At 54.6% G+C, this 23,937-nt stretch overlaps 3 protein-coding genes across 8 annotated transcripts in view; 1 reads left to right on the top strand and 2 right to left on the bottom strand.

Annotated features, from left to right (window-relative positions):
• GTF3C5 (general transcription factor IIIC subunit 5) overlaps window positions 1-16,493 on the bottom strand; it is an 870,547-nt gene extending 854,054 nt beyond the window's left edge. Inside the window, exon 1 of the mRNA XM_050760053.1 lies at window positions 16,475-16,493. The gene's annotated coding sequence lies outside the window, so the exon portion shown is untranslated. The remainder of the gene's footprint in view (window positions 1-16,474) is intronic.
• Window positions 1-23,937, top strand: part of MED27 (mediator complex subunit 27) — a 443,188-nt gene that overhangs the window by 60,550 nt on the left and 358,701 nt on the right. The window lies entirely within an intron of this gene.
• Window positions 1-23,937, bottom strand: part of NTNG2 (netrin G2) — an 83,618-nt gene that overhangs the window by 5,767 nt on the left and 53,914 nt on the right. For 4 of the 6 annotated variants that reach the window (XM_050760015.1, XM_050760014.1, XM_050760012.1 and 1 more), the window contains 4 exons: window positions 12,245-12,417; window positions 8,806-8,829; window positions 7,669-7,815; window positions 1,383-1,484 (listed from right to left, as the gene is read on the bottom strand). In XM_050760015.1, the coding sequence (XP_050615972.1) occupies window positions 1,383-1,484; window positions 7,669-7,815; window positions 8,806-8,829; window positions 12,245-12,417 (446 nt within the window). The remainder of the gene's footprint in view (window positions 1-1,382; window positions 1,485-7,668; window positions 7,816-8,805; window positions 8,830-12,244; window positions 12,418-23,937) is intronic. The other 2 variants (XM_050760017.1, XM_050760016.1) reach the window with 1 other exon arrangement.

Below are 23,937 nucleotides of genomic sequence, written 5' to 3' on the forward strand. Positions count from 1 at the left end.
TGAGTAGGCTGAGCCCAGGGATTCCCACCTGGCCCTGTGGGCAGGGAACCAGGGAGGGCCAGTGGGCAGCACCTGCTAACGCCTGGCTGGGCACCAGGGCCAAGTGCTCACTGAAGGATGCCCGAGTGCTGGAGTGATTAGAAAGTGATTCATGCAAGGAGGGCGGGGTCATGCCACCTGGCTGTGCACTGGGGGAGGGTGGCGCCTGGGTTCACGGCGCTCCCTGTGGTGTCCTCGGGTGGATGAATGCATGGATGGACGCTGGACAAGATGCAATGGGCCAGGAGCTCCTGCCCATGCTGCTTTGGAAGATGGTTGGGAGGAAAATGCCCACCTGCTGGACCCTTTCTTATTAGCCTGAGCTTTCTGCAAGTTTGGTTGTTTTGCAGGATGCTAAGAGTGAGTGCCACTTTAAAGCAGGTGCCCCAGGAACCTGTTTGCCTCCCCCTGGCCCTGGCCCGGCTTGTGACTCGCTGCTCCTGGAAACACATGGTTTCATACCAAGGACCACCACCACCATGTCCTGCCACCTCCTGCACCCCACTCCTATGTGGTTCTCAGGTTGACCCCTGCCTAATCGGCTCCGCTCCGAGGACCAGACAAGCATGGGGCAAGGCTCTCAGGGACTGGAGGTGAACCCCACAATGTCAGTGGAGGATTTGGTAAGGAAGGTCACCATCCCTAAGAATGGGGGGGCATCCCTTGATGTTCCTACGAAGGGACACAGTATTCACCCGCCCACACACCCTCCAGCAAGAAAGCCAATGTGGCTGCCCCTGAACCAGGAAGGACACCGGCCACCCTCTTGAAACACCATCTGTGTATCTCTAGAGGACCCAGCTTCCCTTTTGTGATGGGATAAGGAGGGACTGACCCAGTGGTCAAGGGCATGGGAGACCCTGGAGAAGCAGCCTGTGCCCATGAGAGATGGTGGGCATTCCCACCTGTGGGCCACCTGGATTTGCCCCCTTCACTTTGTCCCTCCAGAGACAATGAGGTGAGGCATCCTTTAAGTGTCCCAAAGAGCAGCATTGGTGACCCGTGTGTCCCAGATTCTGCTTCAGCCAAGACGAGCCCCTGGACCACACCTCCCAGGGGAGCCAGGACAGGCTATTTCTGGCATCTGCTCTGCCCGCTGTGTGGCCTGCCCACTGTGCCCAAGTTGGCTTCTGACTCACACCTGCTCCCAGCTCCCTTGGGGAGGGAGGCCTGTAGGGAAGAGAGACTCAGTTTAACCTTGGCCCAGCTACTCCGGGAGGGTTTTCTGAGCCAGGCATTTGTCCTCTGTCCTGCACCGTCTTGTCTTGCACCGTCTTTTTCCAGTGACGGTTGGGGAACAGGTGGCAGGGAGGGCTGATGGGGCCCCAGGCCCATCCTCTTACCTTGGAATTCTTCAATAGGCATCACTTGAGGAGATTTGGGCTTGAGCTGGAAAAGTTTGTAGCCCTTGGCAGGGGCAGGGGCAGCAGCAGGGGTGCCCACAGCTTGGAGAGATGAGAAACAGGTTCTTTCGTCTGCCGTGGTCCCGCTGCCCAGGGAAGAGCCCAGCAAAGGCTTCCAAGCGGCCCTGGGCCAGCTCTAGGGCAGGCAGCCTTGTCGCCTGCTCAGAAGTGAGGGAGGGAGAGGCCCCTCTGGCCTCAAATCACACAGCCCCTCTCCTCGAAGAGCCCAGGGAGATGGGGCCCCTTCCTGAAGGAAACACAGCACATCCCGAGCTCGCAAATCAGCCCTGCCCTTGGTCCCCTCTCTGAGACCATGGACACATCTGGCTGGATTACTCCCCCAAATGACTTCTGTAACCCCTGACACCCCCCGCGCCCTGCTAAGGCCTTCTTGGAAGCCGAACGGCTTTTAGACGGATTGATAGCGTGTTGCACACCTGTCTCTTGCTCTCCCCACCTCCTCTTCAAACTTCCGGGAGCATCAAACCCAGAGACTAAACCTGGCATTTAAGGACTTTGGCATCTCCCTTCCTTTCTGAAACAATCTTCCTGCTCCAGCCAAAGTGAATCCTTCGCTCTCCCTGGAGTCCCACTCGCAAGTGCTGTCAAGCCAGGAACAGCGACGCCCTGCCCAGCATCCCACCGGGGCCGCAGCGCCCTATCTGTGCGTGAGCAGGCCACTGTCCCGGAAGCGTCACTGCCTTGGCTTCCCCATGGGGGTCTGTGGCGGCCTGGTGGGCCCAGGGCAGGGAAGTGATGGCTCCCGTCAGCTTTGTCTCGATCACCAGAGAGGACACCAGACCCAGGTCCTCCGGGTTTCTAGGAACCAACCATCCGACCCTCTCTAAATATGCTTCCAGCGCCAGAGCTTCCTGCCAGTAGAGGGCGCTCAAAGCCCGGCTCGCTGCTCAGAGCTGGGGCTGGAGGGAATTTGAACAGGTGAGCTGGAAGAACAGCTCACCGGTTCCCTAGACCTCAGGCCCTAATTCCCAGCCCAGGCTTGGTGAACTGGGGCCAGGGACCATTTCCCTTCTGGAGAGTCAGGCAGGCCTGCACGTTTCCTTGGCGTGTCTGTCTACGGCTACAGATGAGCCCGTGCGTCTCCTCCCATGTAACAGGAGGATGTCAGTGTCTTCCAGGATCCCACCCTCCCGCCTTTAACCCACACATTTTCCACTTTGTCAGGCTCCCTACCATCCCACTGCCAAGCCTTTGCCCTGGCTGGTCCTGCGGCCTGGAATATGCCACCTTCTTCCTTCACCCGCCACAGTCCACCCTCTGAGGTCTCACGGCCCCCGCTCCTGCAGGAAGCTCCCTCTGACTTGCTCTGTGATCCAGCAACTGCCCTGGTGTCCTGTGAGCAAGGGGGAGCTGGAAAGGGGGGTTCCTGTCATGGGAGGCAGAACCTCCACTCGACTCCAAAACCCTTGGAGGGAGTGCTGGTGGAAGAGCTTGGCGTGGCGGTGCCACATGGAACTTCTCTAAGCAGGTGAAGTTTGGGGGCAGAGCTGGTAGACCTGCTCTACCAGGCCGCTCCCTCACCACCATGCCCTAGAGCTTCCCAGGCACCGACATTCTACACCCGTGCCCTCAGTTGGTTGCTGCGCCACCAACCCCCCGCCGACCCCAGGTCCCCACCACGCACCCCTGCTACTTCCACTACAGGGGGAGGGGCCTATGAGTCTAAGAGGGCGCTTCCCTGGGGTCTCAGGCCCATCACAGGCCTTGCCCCCATACCTTCTGCACGGGCGGCCACCTGGGACCACCTGCTTGAGAGCGGGGCAGCCGTAGATGGCCTGGTCCACTCTTGTGGGGAAGAAGAGAAGAAACCAAGTTATGTGAGGGGGTGGTGCTGAGGGAAGCTGGGCACTTACTGAGGCACCACAGCCCCGCACCCGACAGGCCCCTTAAAGCAGCAGCACTATCAGGAGAGGCTCTGTCTACACTGGCCAAAGGAACTGGGTCCAAATCTACTACAGAGGCAGCATCTACACTATTGCAGTCTGTGGACGGCACATACAGACTTAAAGCCAGATAGATGGGAGGTGGCCTCATGCCTGAGAATCTGCATATGCTTCAGCGAGACCCTTCTACACTCCCTGTGTGATCCCCGTTCTGACTGAAGGACAGAGCTAGGCCAGGTCCCGTCTCTGGGCCCAGACCTCTCTGAGCTGACGTCTCTAATGGCTGCAAAGTGGGGCACGTGTTCCGGCCAAGATCTTAGATGTGTCCGGAAGTATTCTGGAAGGCCTCCTTCCTGTCCAGCCCCCATCCAGGGACCGGAGCCTCCCCCAGCATCTGACTTGCTTCCCTGATCACCGCCCTTCTACCTTCCTGACCCCTGACCCCTGGCCTGGGCCCATTTTCACCAGGGACCCCAGCATGAATCAGCCCCCAAATGCCACAGTGCTCAGCCCCTAGACTAACAGGACCCCCAGCCAGGAAGGCAGGCAGGGCTGGCAAAGAACTGTCCTGTGCCCAAATTTCCAAGGACAAACCCAGGGGGACAGGGGAGGGCTGCTGTTTTCTCCTTCTTGAAGGGATTATACACAAGGGTGGCTGTGGGGAAAGAAAAGGAAAAGCTACCAGCTAACAAGGGCGGAAGACTTCCCAGCTGGGAGCGGAGAGCTTTGGACATCAATTGACTTTAATACGATGTTCAGTGGGAAGATGAGGCCGCCAGGCCCAAATTGGCAAGGGCTTAATTAGAGCCACGAGAAAGCCAGCCCTGAAGGCATTTGCTTCGGAGCCTGTCTCCCTCCACCCTCCGTGGCCCAGCCCAGGAGAGGATTAGTGTCTCCAGCGGCGTTTTCCGCCCCCAGCGCTGTCCTCCAGACAGCTTGACATTGGCAGGCGGGAGAAACATCTGGCCCAGGAGTTCAGAGGCCCAGCTGGACTCTGGTCAAAGAGCCCAAAGCACCTGTTGAGAGGCGTCCGGGGATATTCAGGATCTTTCAGGGACCAGGGTTTTGGGGAGGGAGAGAGTCCTAGCTGGGCTGCCCAGGGGCACAACTCAGGTGTGCAGGAAGCAAGTTCTCGCCAAGGCCTGCGTGCTGTGGCAAGGCCCCATGGAAGCCTGGTCTGCTCCTTTGGAACTGGGAAGCCCTGCAAGCCAGGCCTTAAAGATAGCACTACCTGGCCGGGCACAGTGGCTTACGCCTGGAATCCCAGCACTTTGGGAGGCTGAGGCGGGTGGATCAGTTGAGGTCAGGAGTTCGATACCAGCCTGACCAGCATGGTGAAACCCCGTCTCTACTAAAAAGACCACAATTAGCTGAACCCGGTGACGGGTGCCTATAATCCCAGTTACTTGGGAGGCTGAGGCAGGAGAATTGCTTGAACCCGGGAGGCGGAGGTTGTGGTGAGCTGAGGTCGCACCATTGCACTCCAGCCTCGGCAACAAGAGCGAAGCTCCATCTCAAAATAAATAAATAAATAAATCAATAAATAAAGATAGCATAGCCCCTGGAGGCCTCAGGGTAACAGCTTTGGGTGGCTGAGTTGGCGCACCCTGAGTTCAAATCCTGCCTGTGCCTCTCCATAATCCCGGGACATCGGGCAGCTGCCTCTTTTTTTTTTTCTTCTGAAACAGTTTGATTCAGGTATAATTTACATATCATAAAATCCAGCTGCGTCTTCCTAAGCCTCGATTCCCCTCACCTGTGGGACTAGGAAAATAACAGCCTCCATCTCACAGAGCTGTGACCCCAGAATATAATGATACGATGATAGGAGCACAGCCTTTAGCTCGGGAGAACTCACCCTCAGCAACTGCAATGATCGTTTTTATTAATGGGGGCTCTGGACAGGGGCTTCGGTTGCTGAAGAGGAGGGAGGAGCCCCTAGATGTGGGCTGTGGGGGCCACTGACTGTCACATTGAAGCCACCTCCTCCCCTAACGTCCTGCTTCTTGACACAGGGCTGAGGGTGCAGAGCAACACTGTCTTGCCGAGAGGGAGGGTATGCCTTCTGCTCCCCGAGGGGATCCTGGGGATCCTTGCCTCCCCCACATGTACCACTCCGGCCTCTGACTTTTCCTCTTTAATTCCCAACTTTGCACAATCTGCCTAGCCTCCCACGGCTGCCCTGGCACCAAGTCAGAAGCAGCTCCGCAAATGGATTCAAGGTTCCTCTGTGTGTGCGTGTGTGTTTGTGTACGTGTGTGTGCATGCATGTGTGTGTGTACGTGTGTGTGCATGCATGTGTGTGTGTGTACGTGTGTGTGCATGCATGTGTGTGTGTGTATGTGTGTGTGCATGCATGCGTGTGTGTGTGTGTACGTGTGTGTGCATGCATGTGTGTGTGTACGTGTGTGTGCATGCATGTGTGTGTGTGTGTACGTGTGTGTGCATGCATGTGTGTGTGTACGTGTGTGTGCATGCGTGTGTGTGTGTGTACGTGTGTGTGCATGCGTGTGTGTGTGTGTACGTGTGTGTGCATGTGTGTGTGTGTACGTGTGTGTGCATGCATGTGTGTGTGTACGTGTGTGTGCATGCATGTGTGTGTGTACGTGTGTGTGCATGCATGTGTGTGTGTGTACGTGTGTGTGCATGCATGTGTGTGTGTGTACGTGTGTGTGCATGCATGTGTGTGTGTACGTGTGTGTGCATGCATGTGTGTGTGTACGTGTGTGTGCATGCATGTGTGTGTGTACGTGTGTGTGCATGCATGTGTGTGTGTGTACGTGTGTGTGCATGCATGTGTGTGTGTGTATGTGTGTGTGCATGCATGCGTGTGTGCGTGTGTACACTTGCACATGTGATATGGAGAGTATCTGGCCTCCCAGCCAGACCACTGTTTGGAGGCAGGCACAGCACCCACCACCACTGTTTTTGCTTCTGTCTGCCCACCACAGGCTCAGTAGCCAAGCACAGCTCCCCTGTGGCTGGGCCAACCCATGTCTGAAGTCCAGAATTCTCAGAGTGACCCACGTCCTCCACCCCAAGGAGGATTCCTGGGCCAGGAGGCTTCCCTGAAATCCTCCAATCTTTTGGCTACCCCTGCCTCCTGTAAATGCCTCGTGCAGAAAGGGAAGGATGTAGAGAGAAGTGGGATGTGCTGCCCCCAGGGGAGCCGCTCCGGATGGCCTAGGAAGGAGGAGGTCTTTCTCTCAGCATTTGCCCCCGCCTGGGGAGCCTGAGTGCCCATGCAGCAACAGGCCAAGGCAGGAGCTGACGGAGGGGACTCTGCCCTTCAGAAATGCCACCCCTCCAGGGGGAAGGAGCAGTGGGGCAGGTCCTCTTGGATCAGAGAGAGGGAGGGCCAGGGCACTACCCAAGGGGTCAGGAGTCCCCACCAGGTCCTCCCTGCAGGGAGGTGGGGGACAGGATATGGCAGGTTATTGGAGCACCCCTCCCCGGCTGGGACCAGGAAGAATTCCCCTTGGTCATTGTCTTCCTGGAGCCCTCTGGGAAGGAAAAATCCTTTCAGACCCCCGGCACCTGCAGTGCGCAGAGTCCAGGGACACTCCCAAGGTGAGTCCAGGTGAGAGCAGAGGCCCACCCCAGCACCCCCAGCCTTGAATGTATGCGAATCCCTCCTTCGGAGGGGAGTGAGAATCAGGTTTCCATGCTTGTCTGTGGCAGACCCCTGAGGGGGCAGGACGTCTGGCCCTGGCCTGGCCTTGCGCTACACACGCAGCCCCCACATTCCCAGCAGCCAAACCCAACTCCAGAGGCTCCCTCTGGCCTGCTAATCAGAGACGTTTGCTTTCTGGGCTAACCCTGCTCCATCCATCGCACCGGTGCGCTGCTGAGGGGTTAAGGACAGAGAGGCCCTGGGGGCCAGGTGGGGGCAGGGTGTGGGCGGGGCTCCAGCAACCGTGGAGGCAGAAGCACCACTGGGAGACAAGGCCGGTCTTTGGCTGCATGTCAGGATGGCCTCGCTGCCCCCAGCACCTTTCCTCCCAGTTCCTGCAGCTGTCTGGCCACACTGGTCTGGGAGACCTTCTAAGCAATGGCTTGAAGGGCAGGAGGAAGACGATTTCGGAAGCTGAACTGACCACTGAATCCCCTGGTTGGGCTCAGGAACAGGTTGACCCAGGTGACCTGGAAGCCCCTTTGGCTTGTGGCCTCCCAGCTCTAGGGTTGCAGCGTCTCTATTCTAAGAGCCAAGCCCCTGCTCTCCCGCACAGGGCTGCCGACCCTCCCACCCCAAGAGAGGCGGGGACGCAGGCTAGAAGCAGGAGAGGGTGGGATGGCAGGGGTCACTGTACCCTGGCACCCACCTGTGGGCTGTGGGGTGCTGGGAGCCGTGGGGGCCCAGGCAGTGGACGTGGAGGGGACAGGAGTAGTGGGAGCCCCTGTCATGGCTGTGGTGGCCGCAGTCGCCACAGGGCCTTTGGGGTCGGGGTCTTTCTGGGACCTGCTGATGCCTGGTGAGAGATGGGAAAAGCAAGAGAGGGTGGGGGGGTTGCTGGGGTGGGGACACCACAGAGAAGTAACTTACGACGGCTGTGCAGGCCCGCGTCCCTGGCGCCCTCTCGGCCCATTGGCTTCCCAGCCAGGGGCCCTCTGGGTCTGGGAGGGACAATGTGGGTGGGATGTGGGGCCCCACGGAGCCCTGGTGGAGGCCGACAGTGCACCCCAGAAGCATTTCTGAGATTTGGGGTCTGCTCCCGGCTGGCTCTTTGACATTGGCCAGCCCTTTCCTGCTGCCTCTCGGAGCAGATGGCGACCTCCCGGGGGAGGGGTTTGCAAGGCTAAAATGAGAGACTGTGCCTGGCGCCCTGTGAGTGTTTGGGGACAGTCTCGATGACATTCACTGATAATCTGCGGGCACCATGTCGCCCTCACCCTCCTGGGGAACTCTCAGGACCCCCACCTCCTGCGGATGCCCCTCCTTGGTCCAACTCCCCTGGGACCTGAGCTGACCTGGACGAGCAGAGCCCTGGGCCAAGCTGGCTACAGAGGCTGCTCAGAGGGAGGCTGCCCCCACGGTCAGGTTGGGGGGTGGATTCTACCCCTGGTGGAAGGTCACCCCACTCTTGCCTGGCAGGAGAGACTCCTCTCCCAGATCCAGGTGAGAGAAGAGGCCCGGGCGGGAGGAGCAGGGAGCCCACCCGGGGCCAAGGGACCTGCAAAAGGTCCTGTCCCGTTTTCCAAAGCAGCACTGATGGAGCTCCTGGGAGAGCCTGAGACTTGCTGGACAGCAGGCCACAGCAAAATGACACATGACACATGGCATATGATGTGGAGGGGAGAGGTGGAGGGGGGAGAGGTGGAGAAGCAGATGGGGTGTAATTAGAGGATGGAGTGAATAGGCCCAAGTCCCAGAGGGGACACCGAAGCCCCTTTTTTCTCTCCTGCTTTTTCCAGGACATGCAAAGAGGGGCCCTGGCCGCCCTCCCTGGGCGTGTACTTACTGCCAAAGGAACCTGCAGCAGCACCTGCGGGAGAGAGAGGGGCGTAAGCTGGCTGCCCCAGGGGAAGGGGCCTGGCTGTCGCCTCCCTGCAGAGGGGCCAGCAGGCCAGGGGAGGGCCTGGAGGTGCTCCTCCCTCAAGAGCACCTGCTGCACCACACAGCTGCTAGCAATGATGACCTGCAGGGTGTGGGGACCGGGGTGGATTATCCAGTTCCATCCTCACGGCAGCCCTGGGAGGGAGGAACCACTATTGGCCCATTTTGCAGATGGAGACACTGAATCTCAGAGCGGTGACTTGCCCTTGGGGACATGCTGACAGGTGCCAAACGCTCCACTGGGAGCTTCATACACACTCCTATTTTAGATTTTTGGGCCCTCCAGTGCAGGACAAGGACATTGTGTGGAGTGTTCCTGTCTAAGAAGTGCAGTGTGGCTGTAAAACTCGCTGAGAAACCACGGGAACGGCCGTCGCGGGTGGTGTGCGTCCCACGTGCCAGGCACGGTGTCAGCATCCCCTACATGAACTGTGCCGTCCTCATAAGAACCCCATGAGGGAGTTTCCTTACGGTCCTGATTCTACAGCTGAGGACACGTGGCTGGGGGAGAAATATAGCTGGGAGTGGGCGAGGCCTGACTCGAATCTGGGTGTCTTTGTGTGTCCAGGGGATGGGGGAGGCCTATGATCCTGGTGTGACCAGGGGCCTCGAAATCCTGGAGTGAGATTCATCCCAGTTGCAAAAGGAAGGAGCTGGTGCCACAGCTTTCTCCACGGTGTTCCCAAGAAAGGACGCTGTGGGATCAGCAGTGGGACGTGTGGCTCATGGACTTCTCCTGGGCCTGGGAGGATGAGCCTATCCCCACCCATTCCTTCCTCCACCTCCGTGTCTGGGCAGGCACCTGCTAGACCCTGAGGACACCTCAGGGTGCAGCCACAGTAAGCACCACCAGGACTGGGTGGTGACTAAGTGAGGCTCTGTGGGGACAGGCGGGACATCAGGCAGGGCACAGGGAGGTCCTGGGGCCTCTAAGTTGGGCCCTGGGGGGTGATGATGGGCTGGCCAGGTGGGGGCAGAGGGGTAAGGAGGTGGGAAGACATTGGGCTTGAGGGCTGCTGCAGGGCTGAGGGTGGCATTGGGAGAGACCTGGGGGGATGGAGGGAAGTTGGAAGAACGTGGGGGGAGGAGGGTCTTCAGTCAAGGTGACCCCCAGACTTGCAGCTTGGCCCCGTGTATGTCAGTGCCACTTACTGAGAAGGGGTCACAGCAGGGGCAGGGTGAGGGCAAAATTAGCCTCTGTGTCTCCTTGGGCTGTTTCCTGTTGGTGCCCCAGAGAAGGCAGGAGACCCGGGTGCTGAGGACAGCAGCGCCTGCAAATATCAGAAGAAACCCCTCCTTCCTGGGGCTTGGGGGCCTCAAAGGCAATTCCCAGGGACTCCCAGGGAAGCAGGAGGTGGGGCCAGCTCCAGGAGTCTCCCCTAAATAAGGAAGCCCCAGCTGCGCAGTCCCTACAGGCCTGTCTGTCCATCGCTGGCTAGACCGGTGGTGGTGAGGGTGGGGACAGTGGGTCCTCCTAGGTGTGACCTGCAGCTAAGTGTCTCAGGTGGCCAGAGACGGGCAGAGGGAGGCCTTGCAGAACCTCCAGATGCAGGAGGCAAGTGGAAGAAGAAAAAAGTCAGAAATGGCCAGACATGGTGGCTCATGCCTGTAATCCCAGCACTTTGGGAGACTAAGACAGGAAGGTTACTAGAGCTCAGGATCTCGAGACCAGCCTGGGCAACATGGCAAAACCTTTTCCCTACAAAAAACACAAAAATTACCCGGGCCTGGTGGCGTGCACCTGTGGTCCCAGCTACTTGGGAGGCTGAAGTGGAGGATCGCTTAAGCCCAGGAGGTTGAGGTTACAGTGAGCCATGATTGCGCCACTGCACTCCAGCCTGGGCAGCAGAGTGAGAAACCTATCTCTAAGACAAAAAAAAAGGAGGGCATGATGATGGAGAGAACGGAGGCAGAGAGGAGGGAAGGGAGAGAGGCCCTCAGGATAGACAAAGGGGAAGCCAATTTGTGAGTCAGGGAGAGAGTGACGGCCACTTTGGACCACAAAGAGATGGGGATGGCAAGCTGGGAGGAGGCAGTGGCTGGAGTGGGCTGTCAGCCCCCGGAGCGCTCTTTGTGCCTTTGAAGACCTGAGAGTGCTGTTTGGTGCCTGCCAAGTCACCCCTTCAAAGGCCTGTCTCACCGCCTGCTGCAGCACACGCGTGACATGCCTGTCATGGCCTCTGCACATGGCTCTCAGCTTTGATCAGCCTAAAGTCACATAAATCTTCCACCCGTCGAGGGAGGATGTCCAGATGGGGTGCAGGAGCCCACTGCCCAGGCCTGGTGTGGGCATCAGATCCAGTAGCTGCCCTAAGCCCTGGCATTGGCACGCAACTCACTGTGAAACCTGGGAGGACCCCGAGGTTCGCTGGGCCTCAGTCTGCTCATCTGGACAATGGAGCATAATAAGGACTGCGCCCTATGGGGCTGTGTGAGGTGGAAGCGAGATACACAAAGTGCCCAGGAGGGCCTTGGGCACCAACCACGCACTTGAGAACGGCCAGCATCTGTAAAGTGGCAACGGTGGGGGTCAGGGAGAGCCCACCCCAGGGGCAGTCTGTGGCCTTCTCCACTTGCAGCCCAGGGGCTTCCTGAGTGGGGGTCCTCCGAAGGGGGACTATGATGCAGATGCGAGTGGGCAGACCCTGAGGATGGCTCCCTGGCATGGCTGGGCGAGGACAGGAGAGGGGTGGGCAGAGAGCACGTGCGGGGGACTCTGGTGCAGGCCATAGAGGACACATCTGTAAAATGGGATGACAGGAGCTCAGCTCCCAGGGGTTGCTCTGAGGATGGAGGAAGTGCTGAACACGCAGCACTTGGCTTTTGTGGCTTGCTCCAAACACCCCAGAGATGCTCATGATCAGGGATGATGCTACTGATCCCCTCACCTGAAGTGGGGGTCCCACCTCATCACTCCCTGCCATCCCACGGGGGCCTCCTGCCAGGTGTCAGGGTTAAGAAGGGGAAGGGCTACAGAAATGCTGCTCATCTCGGGTTTCCCTGCAGACCAGGGCTGGAAGGGCAGCTTAGCGTTCGGCAGGATGCAGGTATGCTAGAGGGACCTGTTACAAGACCTGGTGCTTGGGAGCTGTAGAACAAAGTGTGTGTGTGGGGGGCATGCATGCATGTGTGTGTCTGTGCATGCACGTGTTTGTGCATTTATATGTATGCCCATGCCTGTGCATGCATGCTCGTATGTTTCTGCGTGCACATGTGCATGCAGGTGCACACGTATGTGCCTGTGTGCAGGTATGTGTGCGTGTGTATGATCCACAGCTCCTGGGATTGATGGGCGGGGAAGACTACAGTCATGCAGGCTTGTGGCCCCGGGGAGTGGCACGTACAGGCATTGGGAGAGCCGTGGGGCAGCGGCAGGTAGGAGCCGGCCCGCCAGGACCGGGTGCGGAAATTCTTCTTGCACTTGCCGCAGTCGGGGCCGGTGGTGTTGTGCTCGCACTCGCACTGCAGGCTGCCCTCTCGCATGGAGCACAGGTTGGCATGCAGGTTGCACTTGCACCTGGGGACACACCGAGAGGGCAGAGATGTCAGAGAGCTTGTGGGCAGCCTGGCCTGGCCTCTGGGGAAAGGAGAGCCTCCCAGGAGGGGCCCAGGAAGAAACCCTGGAGGCCGCCAGCCTAACCTTTAGGCCAGAAACTCCTTGATTCCCCTTCCTGCGGAGAGATCAACGCCGCGTTCCGAAGGCCACCGCTGCACTCACTGCGCGGCTCTCCTCTCCGCTCCGATGCTGGTTTCAAGGATTCCTCACATCTCAGTCGGGGAGAGTGATGGTACTCCCTTGTCCCTGATGCTAGATTCTTAGTAATGCAGCTTCTGATCACCTAGCTTTTGACTGAGGTGGGTTGATGGGTGGCAGAGGCAGCTGCCAGCCCCTGGTGGAGACAGGGACCTGGCCACGGGCTGCACCTCACTGTGTAGAAAGGCACCTGGCTTCGGGCTGGACCTCTGCTGTCAGCTTGTGGTCCACGGCCACACCCTTGAGGGTGACAGAACCCCCAACTCCCACACCCCCATCAGGTCATTCACACATGTATTATTCATCCATTCATTCAAATATTTATAGGCGACTCATTATTCTGAAAACTGGTAAATAAAGGGAAAGAATCAAGCATTTATCCTGCCTGTCCTATATAAACTGTACCTCGGGGTAACCGAAAGTTGATGAGGGGAAGCTTCTTTTTTGTAGAAGCATTTCACAGGAGAATTTGCAGTCCCTGATGAATGAATGGCTCCAGGCACTGAGCCGCACCAGCCCAGAATTTCCCACTGAGAGGCCAGCAGACAGTGAGCGTCTCTAGAAGAACACACACTCACCCGAAGCCAAAGCAATTGAACCTGAATCAGATCAAGCCTCTAGACCGAGCTGTGAGCACATAAGAAAGACAGAGGACAGAGCATCACCCTGAACGACACCAGGGGACGCCATCTGCAAGATCTGGACTGGAGGAATCTCCGGCAGTAATCATCCACTTTTTCCAAGGGACGAGTTGACTGGAGAAAAAATTGATATGGAAAAAGGATGGACCTAGAGCAGGAGAAACCTCAAAAGTATACCAATTAATGGCAGACGTGAAGCTCCTCTGGCCCTTGGTTCAAACATCCTGTAAAATCAAACACGCAAACAAATGGAACGTATATATATGAGATAACTGGAAATTTGGACATTGCCTATATTAGATGATATTAAATTGATGTTTACTAGGTGTGATGATAATATCGTGGTTATGTTTTTTAAAGTCCTTATCTTTTAGAGAACCACACAGGCCAGGCATGGTGGTGCGTACCTATGATCCCAGCACTTTAGGAGGCTGAGGCAGGAGGATAGATTGAGCCCAGGAATTTGAGGCCAGCCTGTGTAACATAGTGAGATCCTGTTTCTACAAAAAATAAAAAAATTAGCCAGTGTGGTGGCGCATGCCTGCAGTCCTAGCTACTCAAGAGGCTAGGGCGGGAGTATCCCTTGAGCCCATGAGTTCGAGGCTTCAGTGAGCCATGTTTGCATCACTGCACTCCAGCCTGGGAGACAGAGCAAGACTCTGACTCTAGACAAAAAAAAAGAAAAAAAAAAGGGCCGGGCGTGGTGGCTTACACCTGTAATCCCAGCACTTTGGGAGGCCAAGGCAGGCAGATCACCTGAGGTCAGGAGTTCGAGACCAGTCTGTCCAACATGGTGAAACCCCGTCTCACTAAAAATACAAAATTAACCAAGTGTAGTTGTGCATCCAGTAATCCCAGCTACTTGGGAGGCTGAGGAAGGAGAATCACTTGAACCCAGGAGACAGAGGTTGCAGTGAGCCATTGCACCACTGCACTCCAGCCTGGGAGACAGAGTGAGACTCCATCTCAAAAAAAAAAAAGAAAAAAAAAAAGAGAGAGCTACACATAGAAATATTTACAGATGAGGCCGGGCGCGGTGGCTCAAGCCTGTAATCCCAGCACTTTGGGAGGCCGAGACGGGCGGATCACGAGGTCAGGAGTTCGAGACCATCCTGGCTAACACGGTGAAACCCCGTCTCTACTAAAAAATACAAAAAACTAGCCGGGCGAGGTGGCGGGCGCCTGTAGTCCCGGCTACACGGGAGGCTGAGGCAGGAGAATGGCGTAAAAACCCGGGAGGCAGAGCTTGCAGTCAGCTGAGATCCGGCCACTGCACTCCAGCCTGGGCGACACAGCGAGACTCCGTCTCAAAAAAAAAAAAAAAAAAAAAAAAAGAAATATTTACAGATGAAACTATCTGATGGGCAGAGGTACAGATGAAACAGGAAGGTTCACTAGTTGATAGCTGCAGTCGAGAGGTACACAGAGGTTTGTCATAGCAGATTCTGTCTTCTTTTGTGTTGGAAATTCTCCATAACAGAAAGTGAAAGAGAGAGAGTGTGTGCTCTATATTCTGAGATGGGAAGATTTCCAAGATATATTGTCAATATTTGGAAAAAGCAAACTGCAGAACAATGGGTTTAGTAGAATCCTATTTTTATTAAAAGATGCAAAGAAAAATATTTATCAGGCCCCTGTTATGTGGCAGGGGCTCTGAGCTGGGAACAGTGACTATAATGTCAACAAAGCAGATGGCTCCCTGCCCTAATGGTGCTTTGGGTCTAGCTGGGAGACCATGAACAAAATCAGTGATAGGAGGGGACAGGGAGGGAGGATAAATAGGTGGCAGACAGGGATTTTTTGGGTGGTGAAACCATTGTTTATGATGCCACAATGGTAGATACCTGGCATTATGCATATGGCAAAACCCACAGAAGTGTCCAACACAGAGTGAGTCCTGATGTAAACAACAGGCTCTAGTGAATGCTACTGTATCCGTGTTAGCTCATCATTGTAACACATATACTCCACAATAGGGGAAACTGTGCAGGGGTGGTGGGGAAATGGGAACTTTCTGTACTATCTGCTCAATTTTCTGTAAACTTAAAACTGCTCTAAAAATAAAGTCTATTAATTATAAAAGTAAGAATCACACACCTCTTCAAGTGTTCATTTCAACCGTTAAAAGAGCCCATGTGTTGTGCAAAGAAGGCACTAAGGGAGTCCAGGATTTTCAGGAAGAACAGTTTTTTTTTTTTTTTTTTTTTTTTGAGACGGAGTCTCATGCTGTTGCCCAGGCTGGAGTGCAGTGGCGCGATCTCGGCTCACTGCAAGCTCCGCCTCCCAGGTTCCCGCCATTCTCCTGCCTCAGCCTCCTGAGTAGCTGGGACTACAGGCGCCCGCCACCGCGCCCGGCTAATTTTTTGTATTTTTAGTAGAGACGGGGTTTCACTGTGGTCTCGATCTCCTGACCTTGTGATCCGCCCGCCTCGGCCTCCCACAGTGCTGGGATTACAGGCTTGAGCCACCGTGCCCGGCCAGGAAGAACAGTTTTAAACTAAGACCTGAAAGAGGATCAAGAGTTGCTGGGCCAGAAGGGGAGAACCTTCTAGAAAGAGGCAAGAGCATGAGGAAAGCCCTGGGGTTGAAAGGAGTTCCACCCGGGAGGTCTGCAATGAGGCTGGGGGGTGGAGGAGGCCAGACCAGGAGACAGAGGTGGGATTTTACTCTGCAAGCCTTTGACAGGTTAAGTGTGTCCTGCTCTGGGCCGTATTTTATATTGCTGTGGCCACTTCATGGAGACTGGTTTGTCTGGGAGACAAAAGCCTGGGCAGGGAGAGACCAGTGAGACCCTGTGAATAGAGGCCTGGACCAGGGCAGGGCACCTGGTCCCACCCGTCGTGCCTGGGGTGCGGGGCATCTTTTTGTTTTTTGAGACAGAGTCTCACTCTGTCACCCAGGCTGGAGTGCCATGGCACAATCTTGGCTCAGTGCAACTTCCGTTTCCCCCTGACTGGCACTCGTCCATTCAGAGATTGTCTTGAGGATGTGTAACTGGCATTTTCTTCTCTCTTCATGCTCCCCTTCCACTGCGCTGGGTGAGGTTTTTTGTTTTCTCACCTCACAGTCCCCAAATCCTCCTGGACACCACAGGCTGTGAATCTCCCTCCTCGCGTCCGGCCTCCCTCATATATCAGTCCTGCCAGGCGCTTCATCTGAGCCCTCCTCCCTCGGCTCTGCCCCGCCTCTGTCCCCATCTGACTGGGAATGAAGGGTCCTCTGGGGAGCACCTTCCAGAGCAAGGATCTGGGTGGGGAAACAGTGGCCCCTGCATCCACCAGCCCTGGGGCTCCCAGGTAACCCCCATCTGCCAGTTTTGGTCACCAGGGCTGCCTTCTTCCTCAGGGGCTTCTCTCTGTCCTCGAATTATCCTGCAGAATGGTTAGGGAAATTATGGTACATCCAGGCGATGGAATCCTTTTGTTTTTTGAGACAGGGTCTCACTCTGTCACCCAGGTTGGAGTGCCGTGGCACAACCTGGGCTCACTGCAACTTCTGCCTCTCGGGCTCAAGCAATCCTCCCTCCTCAGCCTCCCGAGTACCTGGGACCACAGTCTCGTGCCACCGTGCCCGGCTAATTTTATTTTTCCTTTTTGTGGAGATGGGGCTCCCTGTGTTGCCCAGGCTGGTCTCAAACTCCTGGGTTCAAGCAATCTGCCCACCTCAGCCTCCCAAAGTGCTGGGATTACAGGTGTGAGCCACCGTGCCTGGCCTAAAGTCCATGTCTTAGAAATGTTATTTAGAGGCCGGGCGCGGTGGCTCAAGCCTGTAATCCCAGCACTTTGGGAGGCCGAGACGGGCGGATCACGAGGTCAGGAGATCAAGACCATCCTGGCTAACACGGTGAAACCCTGTCTCTACTAAAAAATACAAAAAACTAGCCGGGTGAGGTGGCGGGCGCCTGTAGTCCCAGCTACTCAGGAGGCTGAGGCAGGAGAATGGCGTGAACCCGGGAGGCGGAGCTTGCAGTGAGCTGAGATCCGGCCACAGCACTCCAGCCTGGGTGACAGAGCGAGACTCAAAAAAAAAAAAAAAAAGAAATGTTATTTAGAAGCATGAGGTCAGGCGAGGGTGGAGAAGGTGGTGGGTTTCTGAGCTCACACCTTTCCTCCCAGGAGAAGGAGAGAATCCGCAGCCCCTGGACGGGCTGTGGGAGAGGGGGGTACTCGGGAACCCACCGCTTTAGGTTACATGTGTCCACTGTGCTGTGATGCTCAGTTCCTAGGACGAAGGACGTCTCTGGAATTCTGTGGAACAGAATTCCAAGGCAGAGCAAGAGCCCTGGCCAGCAGTGCTAGCCACCACTGAAGTCTGTGTTATTTTAACTCCATCTTTCCCTGAGAGCCTGGACACTAACCCTGCTGAGGTTTTGCTGCAACACCAAGCTGAAATAAATAGAGCATTAAAAAGCCTCTTCACTCTTTGCCTGGCATTCCCGTCTCTCCATTGCCACACGCATGCTGCAGGACTGCTATATGCTTAGCTCTGGTAAAGGCACAGAGGAGGACAGCAGGCACCTATTGGTACGGGCAGCCCTTCTTTCTGGAGACGCCAGATCCCAGAGATGGCACAGAAAGTTCCCATGCTTAAACCTTTTTGGTCAAGCATATGATGCCCTCCAAATCCCCTGACATCTGCTCCTTGATCCCACCTCACTCCACTGAGGGTCATAGTACGTCTCAGCAGATTAAAGGCTCTGACAAGACCTGCAGGGAAGAAATCTGTCTGACTTTGTCTAACAAGAGTTTGTCTGCAAAATCTGACCTGGGGAGGTTTTAATTTCCTTCTTCTGAATTCCTGTCTAACACCCCCCTGAGCTGGCCAGAGAGGAGCACTGCAGCTGTATGGAACTGGGGATGTGCTCGGCACTGCTGGCCTGAAGAAGGGATATTTTTAGATACCAGCTACAGAAAGAAAAGATTGCCATCAACTTTGGGCGATCACATTGACCTTGGCTTAGTAAAGATGCATGGAAGACCGGCTGATTCCAAGAAGCATATTGTAACGGTGATAATAGGTAGCCACTGGATGTCGGAGTTGGACAGGCTGGGTGGTGCAGGTGGGGAGTCGCCCAAGGTCACACAGTTGGTTTCTCCTGACCCAAATCCAGACGTCCCTCCCCAGCTGGCTCTGCCCAGGCTCCATCCTGGCCAGCCCCTCCTATCAGTCCTGTCTTCCTCGGGAACAGGAGAAGATGTCCTGGCCTCTTCAACTCCATGGCTGAGCCCCAGAACAAGCACAGTGCTGCTTCTTCCAAAGGAGAGAACTGCCCTGCCTGGCAGGGCTGCAGGGAGGAGCTGGCACAGTGTGGGGAAAGGCTGGCAAGGCTGGCACAGACATGGTACCTGGTCAATGCGGGTGCCTCTGGTCTCCCTGACTTTTGCTGGTCATTGTGGGTGGTACTGCCTCTGTGTCTGTGTGTGGACATGGTGTTTGTATATGACCTCTTGGCCTCTCTGACTCTCTCAGTGCACCTTTCTCCACGTCTCGTCTTCTCCTGTCTCTTTGCCTCTCTCTCCACGTCTCTGTCCAGCAGATGTTCTCATCTTGCTTTCCTCTGGGCCTTTGCACATGCTGTTCCCTCTGCCTGGAATGTACGACAGGCTCCGCCCCTTCTCCTAGAGCTAATACTTAGAGGTGGTGAGAGATTCTAGGCCAAATGCCGCTTCTTTGGGGAGGCCTTTCACGATCCCTACCTCCAATCACCCCCTGCTACACTCTCCCTCTCCATAAAACTCACGATCAGCATTGGCTCCCCAAGTGGGGTGTACCAGAAGACTGGGGGAGACGGGCGCACAGACTGTAAAACAGCTTCACAGGCTAGTATCTGTTTTTGAATACGCAGTACGTTTTTTTAAATGTCAAACTCATAGGACCTGGGATCTCAAAAATACTACCTAAGTGAGGCCAAATTTTTAAAGTATATTAATTTAAAGAAATTATTAGATAAATAAATAAATAAATAATATGGGAAACCCACATAAAAAGAACGAAGTTGGATCCTTCACACCACGTACAAAAATTAACTCAAAATGGATCAGAGACCTGCAAACTAGAAAACTCTTAGATGGAAATGTAGGAGCCAGGCATGGTGGCTCACGCCTGTAATCTCAGCACTTTGGGAGGCTGAGGCAGGCAGATCACCTGAGGTCAGGAGTTGAAGTTGGTCAACATAGTGAAACCCCGTCTCTACTAAAAACACAAAAGTTAGCCAGGTGTGGTGGTGGGTGCCTGTAATCCCAGCTACTTGGGAGGTCTTGAGGCATGAGAATCACTTGAACCCAGGAGGCAGAGGTTGCAGTGAGCTGAGATGGCAGGTGCGAGCCACCGCGCCTGGCTTAAAGTTCATGTTTTAGAAATGTTATTTAGAAGCATGAGGTCAGGCCAGGGTGACCTGGCCTCTGGCCTGAGCACAGAGCGAGACTCTGTGTCTCAAAAAAAAAAAAAAAAAAAAAAAAAAAAGGAAACATAGCGGCAAACGTTCATGACCTTGAATTAAGCAATGGTTTCTTAGACAGGATGCCAAAAGCAAAAGCAACAGAAGAAAAAAACAGATAAATTAGACTTCATCCAAACTAAATATTGTTGTACTTCAGAGGACACTGTCAGGAAAGTGAAAAGACAACCCCCAGAATGGGAGAAAAATTTGCAAGTCATGACATAGCTAAAAAGGAATTTATATCTAGAACATCTAATGAACACTGAAAACTCAATAATAAAATGACAAATAATCCAGTTTTTAAAATGAGGAAAGGATCTGCACAGACATTTCTCCGAAGAAGGCATACAAATGTCCAAGAAGCAGACGAAAAGATGCTCAACATCACAGCCATCAGGGAAACGCACATCAAAGCCATAATGAGATACCACTTCACACTCGCCAGGATAGGCAGAGTCAAAGAGACAGATAATCACCTGCTGGTGACGATGCAGAGAAATCAGAACCCTCATACGCTGCTGGTGGAAATGTAAAATTCTGCAGCTGCTTTGGAAAGTGGTCTGGAAGTTCTGCAAAAGGTGAACTGAGAGTTACCCAGCAATTCTACCGAGGTATAAACCAAGAGAAAGGGACACAAAATGTGTACACGAATGTTGGTAGCAGCATTGCTAATAACAGTCAAAAGGGGGGAACAACCCAATGTCCATCAATAGAAAAAAAAATGTGGTGTAAACAGGCAATGGAATACTATACAGCCATAAAAAGAAATGAAATACTGATCCACACTATGACACGGATGAACCTTGAAAACATTACGCCAAATGAAAGCAGTCAGTGATGAAAGACTACGTATTGTATAATCTTTTTTTCTTTCCTTTTTTCTTTCCTTCTTTCTTTTTCTTTCTTTCTTTCTTTCTTTCTCTTTCCTTCTTCCTTCCTTCCTTCATTTTTTCCTTTCTTTCTTTCTCTCTTTCTTTCTTTTTCTTTTCTTTTTTTTTTTTTTTTAGATGCAGTCTTGCTCTGTCACCCAGGCTGGAGGGCAGTGGCATGATCTTGGCTCACTGCAACCTCCGCCTCCTGGGTTCAAGTGATTCTCTTCCCTCAGCCTCCTGAGCAGCTGGGATTACAGGCGCCCACCACCACACCTGGCTAATTTTTGTGTTTTTAGTAGAGACGGGGTTTTGCCATGTTGGCCAGGCTAGTCTTGAACTCCTGACCTCAAGTGATCCTCCAGGTAGGGCCTCCCAAAGTGCTGGGATTATAGGCGTGAAGCATTGTGCCCAGCCATATTGTATAATTTCATTTACACAAAATGTCTAGGATAGGTAGATGGCTTTTTTGTGTGTGTTTTTTTTTTTTTTTTTTTTGAGACAGCGTCTTGCTCTGTCCCCCAGGCTGAGTGCGGTGTCACGATCACAGCTCACTGTAACCTCTGCCTCCCAGGTTCAAGTGATTCTCCTGGCTCAGCCTCCCAAGTAGCTGGGATTACAGGCATATGCCACCACGCCCGGCCACAGTGTCTTTTTAGGGTGATGGAAATGTTCTAAAATCTCCTGTGGTGATGGTTGCACAACTCTGTGAATAACCTAAAAGCGACTGAATTGTACGCTTTAAATGTGTGGACTGTACGTGTGAATCAAAGCTGTGAGTGAATGAATGAATGGGGTGTGTGGAAACAGTGAAGGGCTTACCTGCATGCTGACAGCTTACAGGCTTTTCTTGCAGTATCTCTCCTAAAAATCTTCAGAGATTTGTTTTCCTATTTGTATAAACCTATCACATTGTGACCAGGCATGATGGCTCATGCCTGTAATCTCAGCACTTTGGGAGGCCCAGGTGGGCAGATCACCTGAGGTCAGGAGTTCAAGACCAGCCTGACCAACACGGTGAAATCCAGTCTACTAAAACTATAAAAATTAGCCAGGTGTGGTGGCAGGCGCCTGTAATCCCAGCTACTCGGAAGGCTGAGGCAGGAGAATCGCTTGAACCCAAGAGGTGGAGGTTGCAGTGAGCCGAGATCACACCATTGCACTCCAGCCTGGGGGACAAGAGCAACACTTGGTCTCAACAAACAAACAAACAAACAAACAAAAAACCCTATCACATTGTGCCTCAAAGGAAGGCTCCTGGGTAGAGAGCTGATGCGAGAGTGTTCACTCTGCATGAAGAACTGTTCTGAGAGTGCCACCCGAATTAGCACATCAGCCCTTCACAGCAGTCCTCCAAACGACATGTCATTATTATCTCCATTGTGCAGATGGGGAAACTGAGACCTGGGGTGGCGAAGTGAGCTGCCTGAGGTTCCACAGCTGATAAGGGGCAGAGGCAGGACTTGAATCCAGGCAGCTCGATTCAGAGCCAAACTTAGCGTCTGTGTTCCTGGGTGGCCCATGTGGCAGAAGCCGGGAGCCCTCGTGGTGCTGTTGGGCGGGGCTTTTGCCCGGCTCATGTTGCACACAGCTGTGTGGCCTGCACAAATTCTTAACCAACCGAATTTCGCTTTTCTCACCTGAAGAGCGGGAAACAATATCTTGCGTATGCCACAGGCTGCTACAAACACCATTGACCCTGGCCCTGAGGAGAGATGTGGACCACACCGGCCATATCACCCACGCTCATCGCGGCTGGGTCGAAACAAAAGCCCTGGCACAGAGCAGTGCCCACTGGGGTTTGTGTGCCTTCCTTTTGTCTTTCTGGGTGACTGTGAGATGGTAGCCCCATCCCCCGGGCCCCACTGGCCTGGGATCTTCTGCCAACGACTGTGTGACCTCAGGAAAGTTGCTGAATTTCACTCGGCCTCAGTTTCCTAATCTGTAAAATAAGGATGGCAGTAACACCTGCCTCATGGAGTTGTTGGAAGGATCAGCTGCGAGACAGTCTACAAAGCTCTTGCATAAGACAAACAGGTGCCCAGGACATGCCAGTTTTCCATTTCTTATACTTAAGAGCTCCTAGGGCCAGGGATCCTCAGAGCTTTCAATGAGTGAAGTTATCACCTCTTCATAGGAACCTTATGCAGAGTACACTACTACTATCTCTATTTCACAGACAAGGAAACGAGGCAAGAGAAGTTAAGCAACTTGCCCAAGGTCACACAGCCGGTGAACCCCACTTTAGGAAGGGTCTCAAGCAGGCAGTGGGCAGAGCCTGAAAAGTCTCAGTTTGCTGGCTCTTGGGACAGACACAGGCTCCTGGAACTGCAGCCACCCCACAGCTCCCCCAGACAGAGGCACACCCTTCCCCTCCTTGCCTCAGGCTGCCAGCCTTCTGTGATTTCTCTGCCCTATTCTGGAAGGCCCTTGGGAGATGAAGTAAATGAAATAAATAAGCAAGCACATAGAAATAATTTGCTGAGCGCTCATACGTGGACGGACGCTATGCATTCTTAATCAAATCCTCATGAAAACCCAGAACGCGCTGTCCTTCCCACTTTACAGGTGAGAATGTGAGGCTCAGATGGGTCAAGGGCCAGGGCTCTGGGTGGAAGAAGCAGGCTTGGCACCCGGGGCTGCATGGCACTAAAGCTGGATCTCACAGCCACCTGCCCCCTGCGTCTCTCTCAGTGCTGGCTCTGTGTCCATACCATGGGGACAAAGAAGGCCAGGAAAGGGGCCACTAAGCCAGATGCCCCCATGCCTGCCACCCATGGCCCTGCTTACCAATTCTGTGGCCAAGCCACGGCCAAGGAAATGCAGCCACAGAAGAAGAAAGAAGCCCCCTTTGCCACATGCCCTCCCGGCACCAGCCTCTGCCTGGATCTGGACCTGGGTGGACCGGCTGGATGTGGACCTGGGTGGGCAGTCTGGATCTGGACCTGGGTGGGCAGTCTGGGTCTGGACCTGGGTGGACCGGCTGGATCTGGACCTGGGTGGGGAGTCTGGATCTGGACCTGGGTGGGCAGTCTGGATCTGGACCTGGGTGGACCGGCTGGATCTGGACCTGGGTGGGCAGTCTGGATCTGGACCTGGGTGGGCAGTCTGGGTCTGGACCTGGGTGGGCAGTCTGGATCTGGACCTGGGTGGACCGGCTGGATCTGGACCTGGGTGGGCAGTCTGGATCTGGACCTGGGTGGGCAGTCTGGATCTGGACCTGGGTGGGCAGTCTGGATCTGGACCTGGGTGGGCAGTCTGGGTCTGGACCTGGGTGGGCAGTCTGGATCTGGACCTGGGTGGGCAGTCTGGACCTGGGTGGGCAGTCTGGATC

This window comes from Macaca thibetana, chromosome 15 (genome assembly GCF_024542745.1).
Source record: "Macaca thibetana thibetana isolate TM-01 chromosome 15, ASM2454274v1, whole genome shotgun sequence".
NCBI lineage: Eukaryota > Metazoa > Chordata > Mammalia > Primates > Cercopithecidae > Macaca > Macaca thibetana.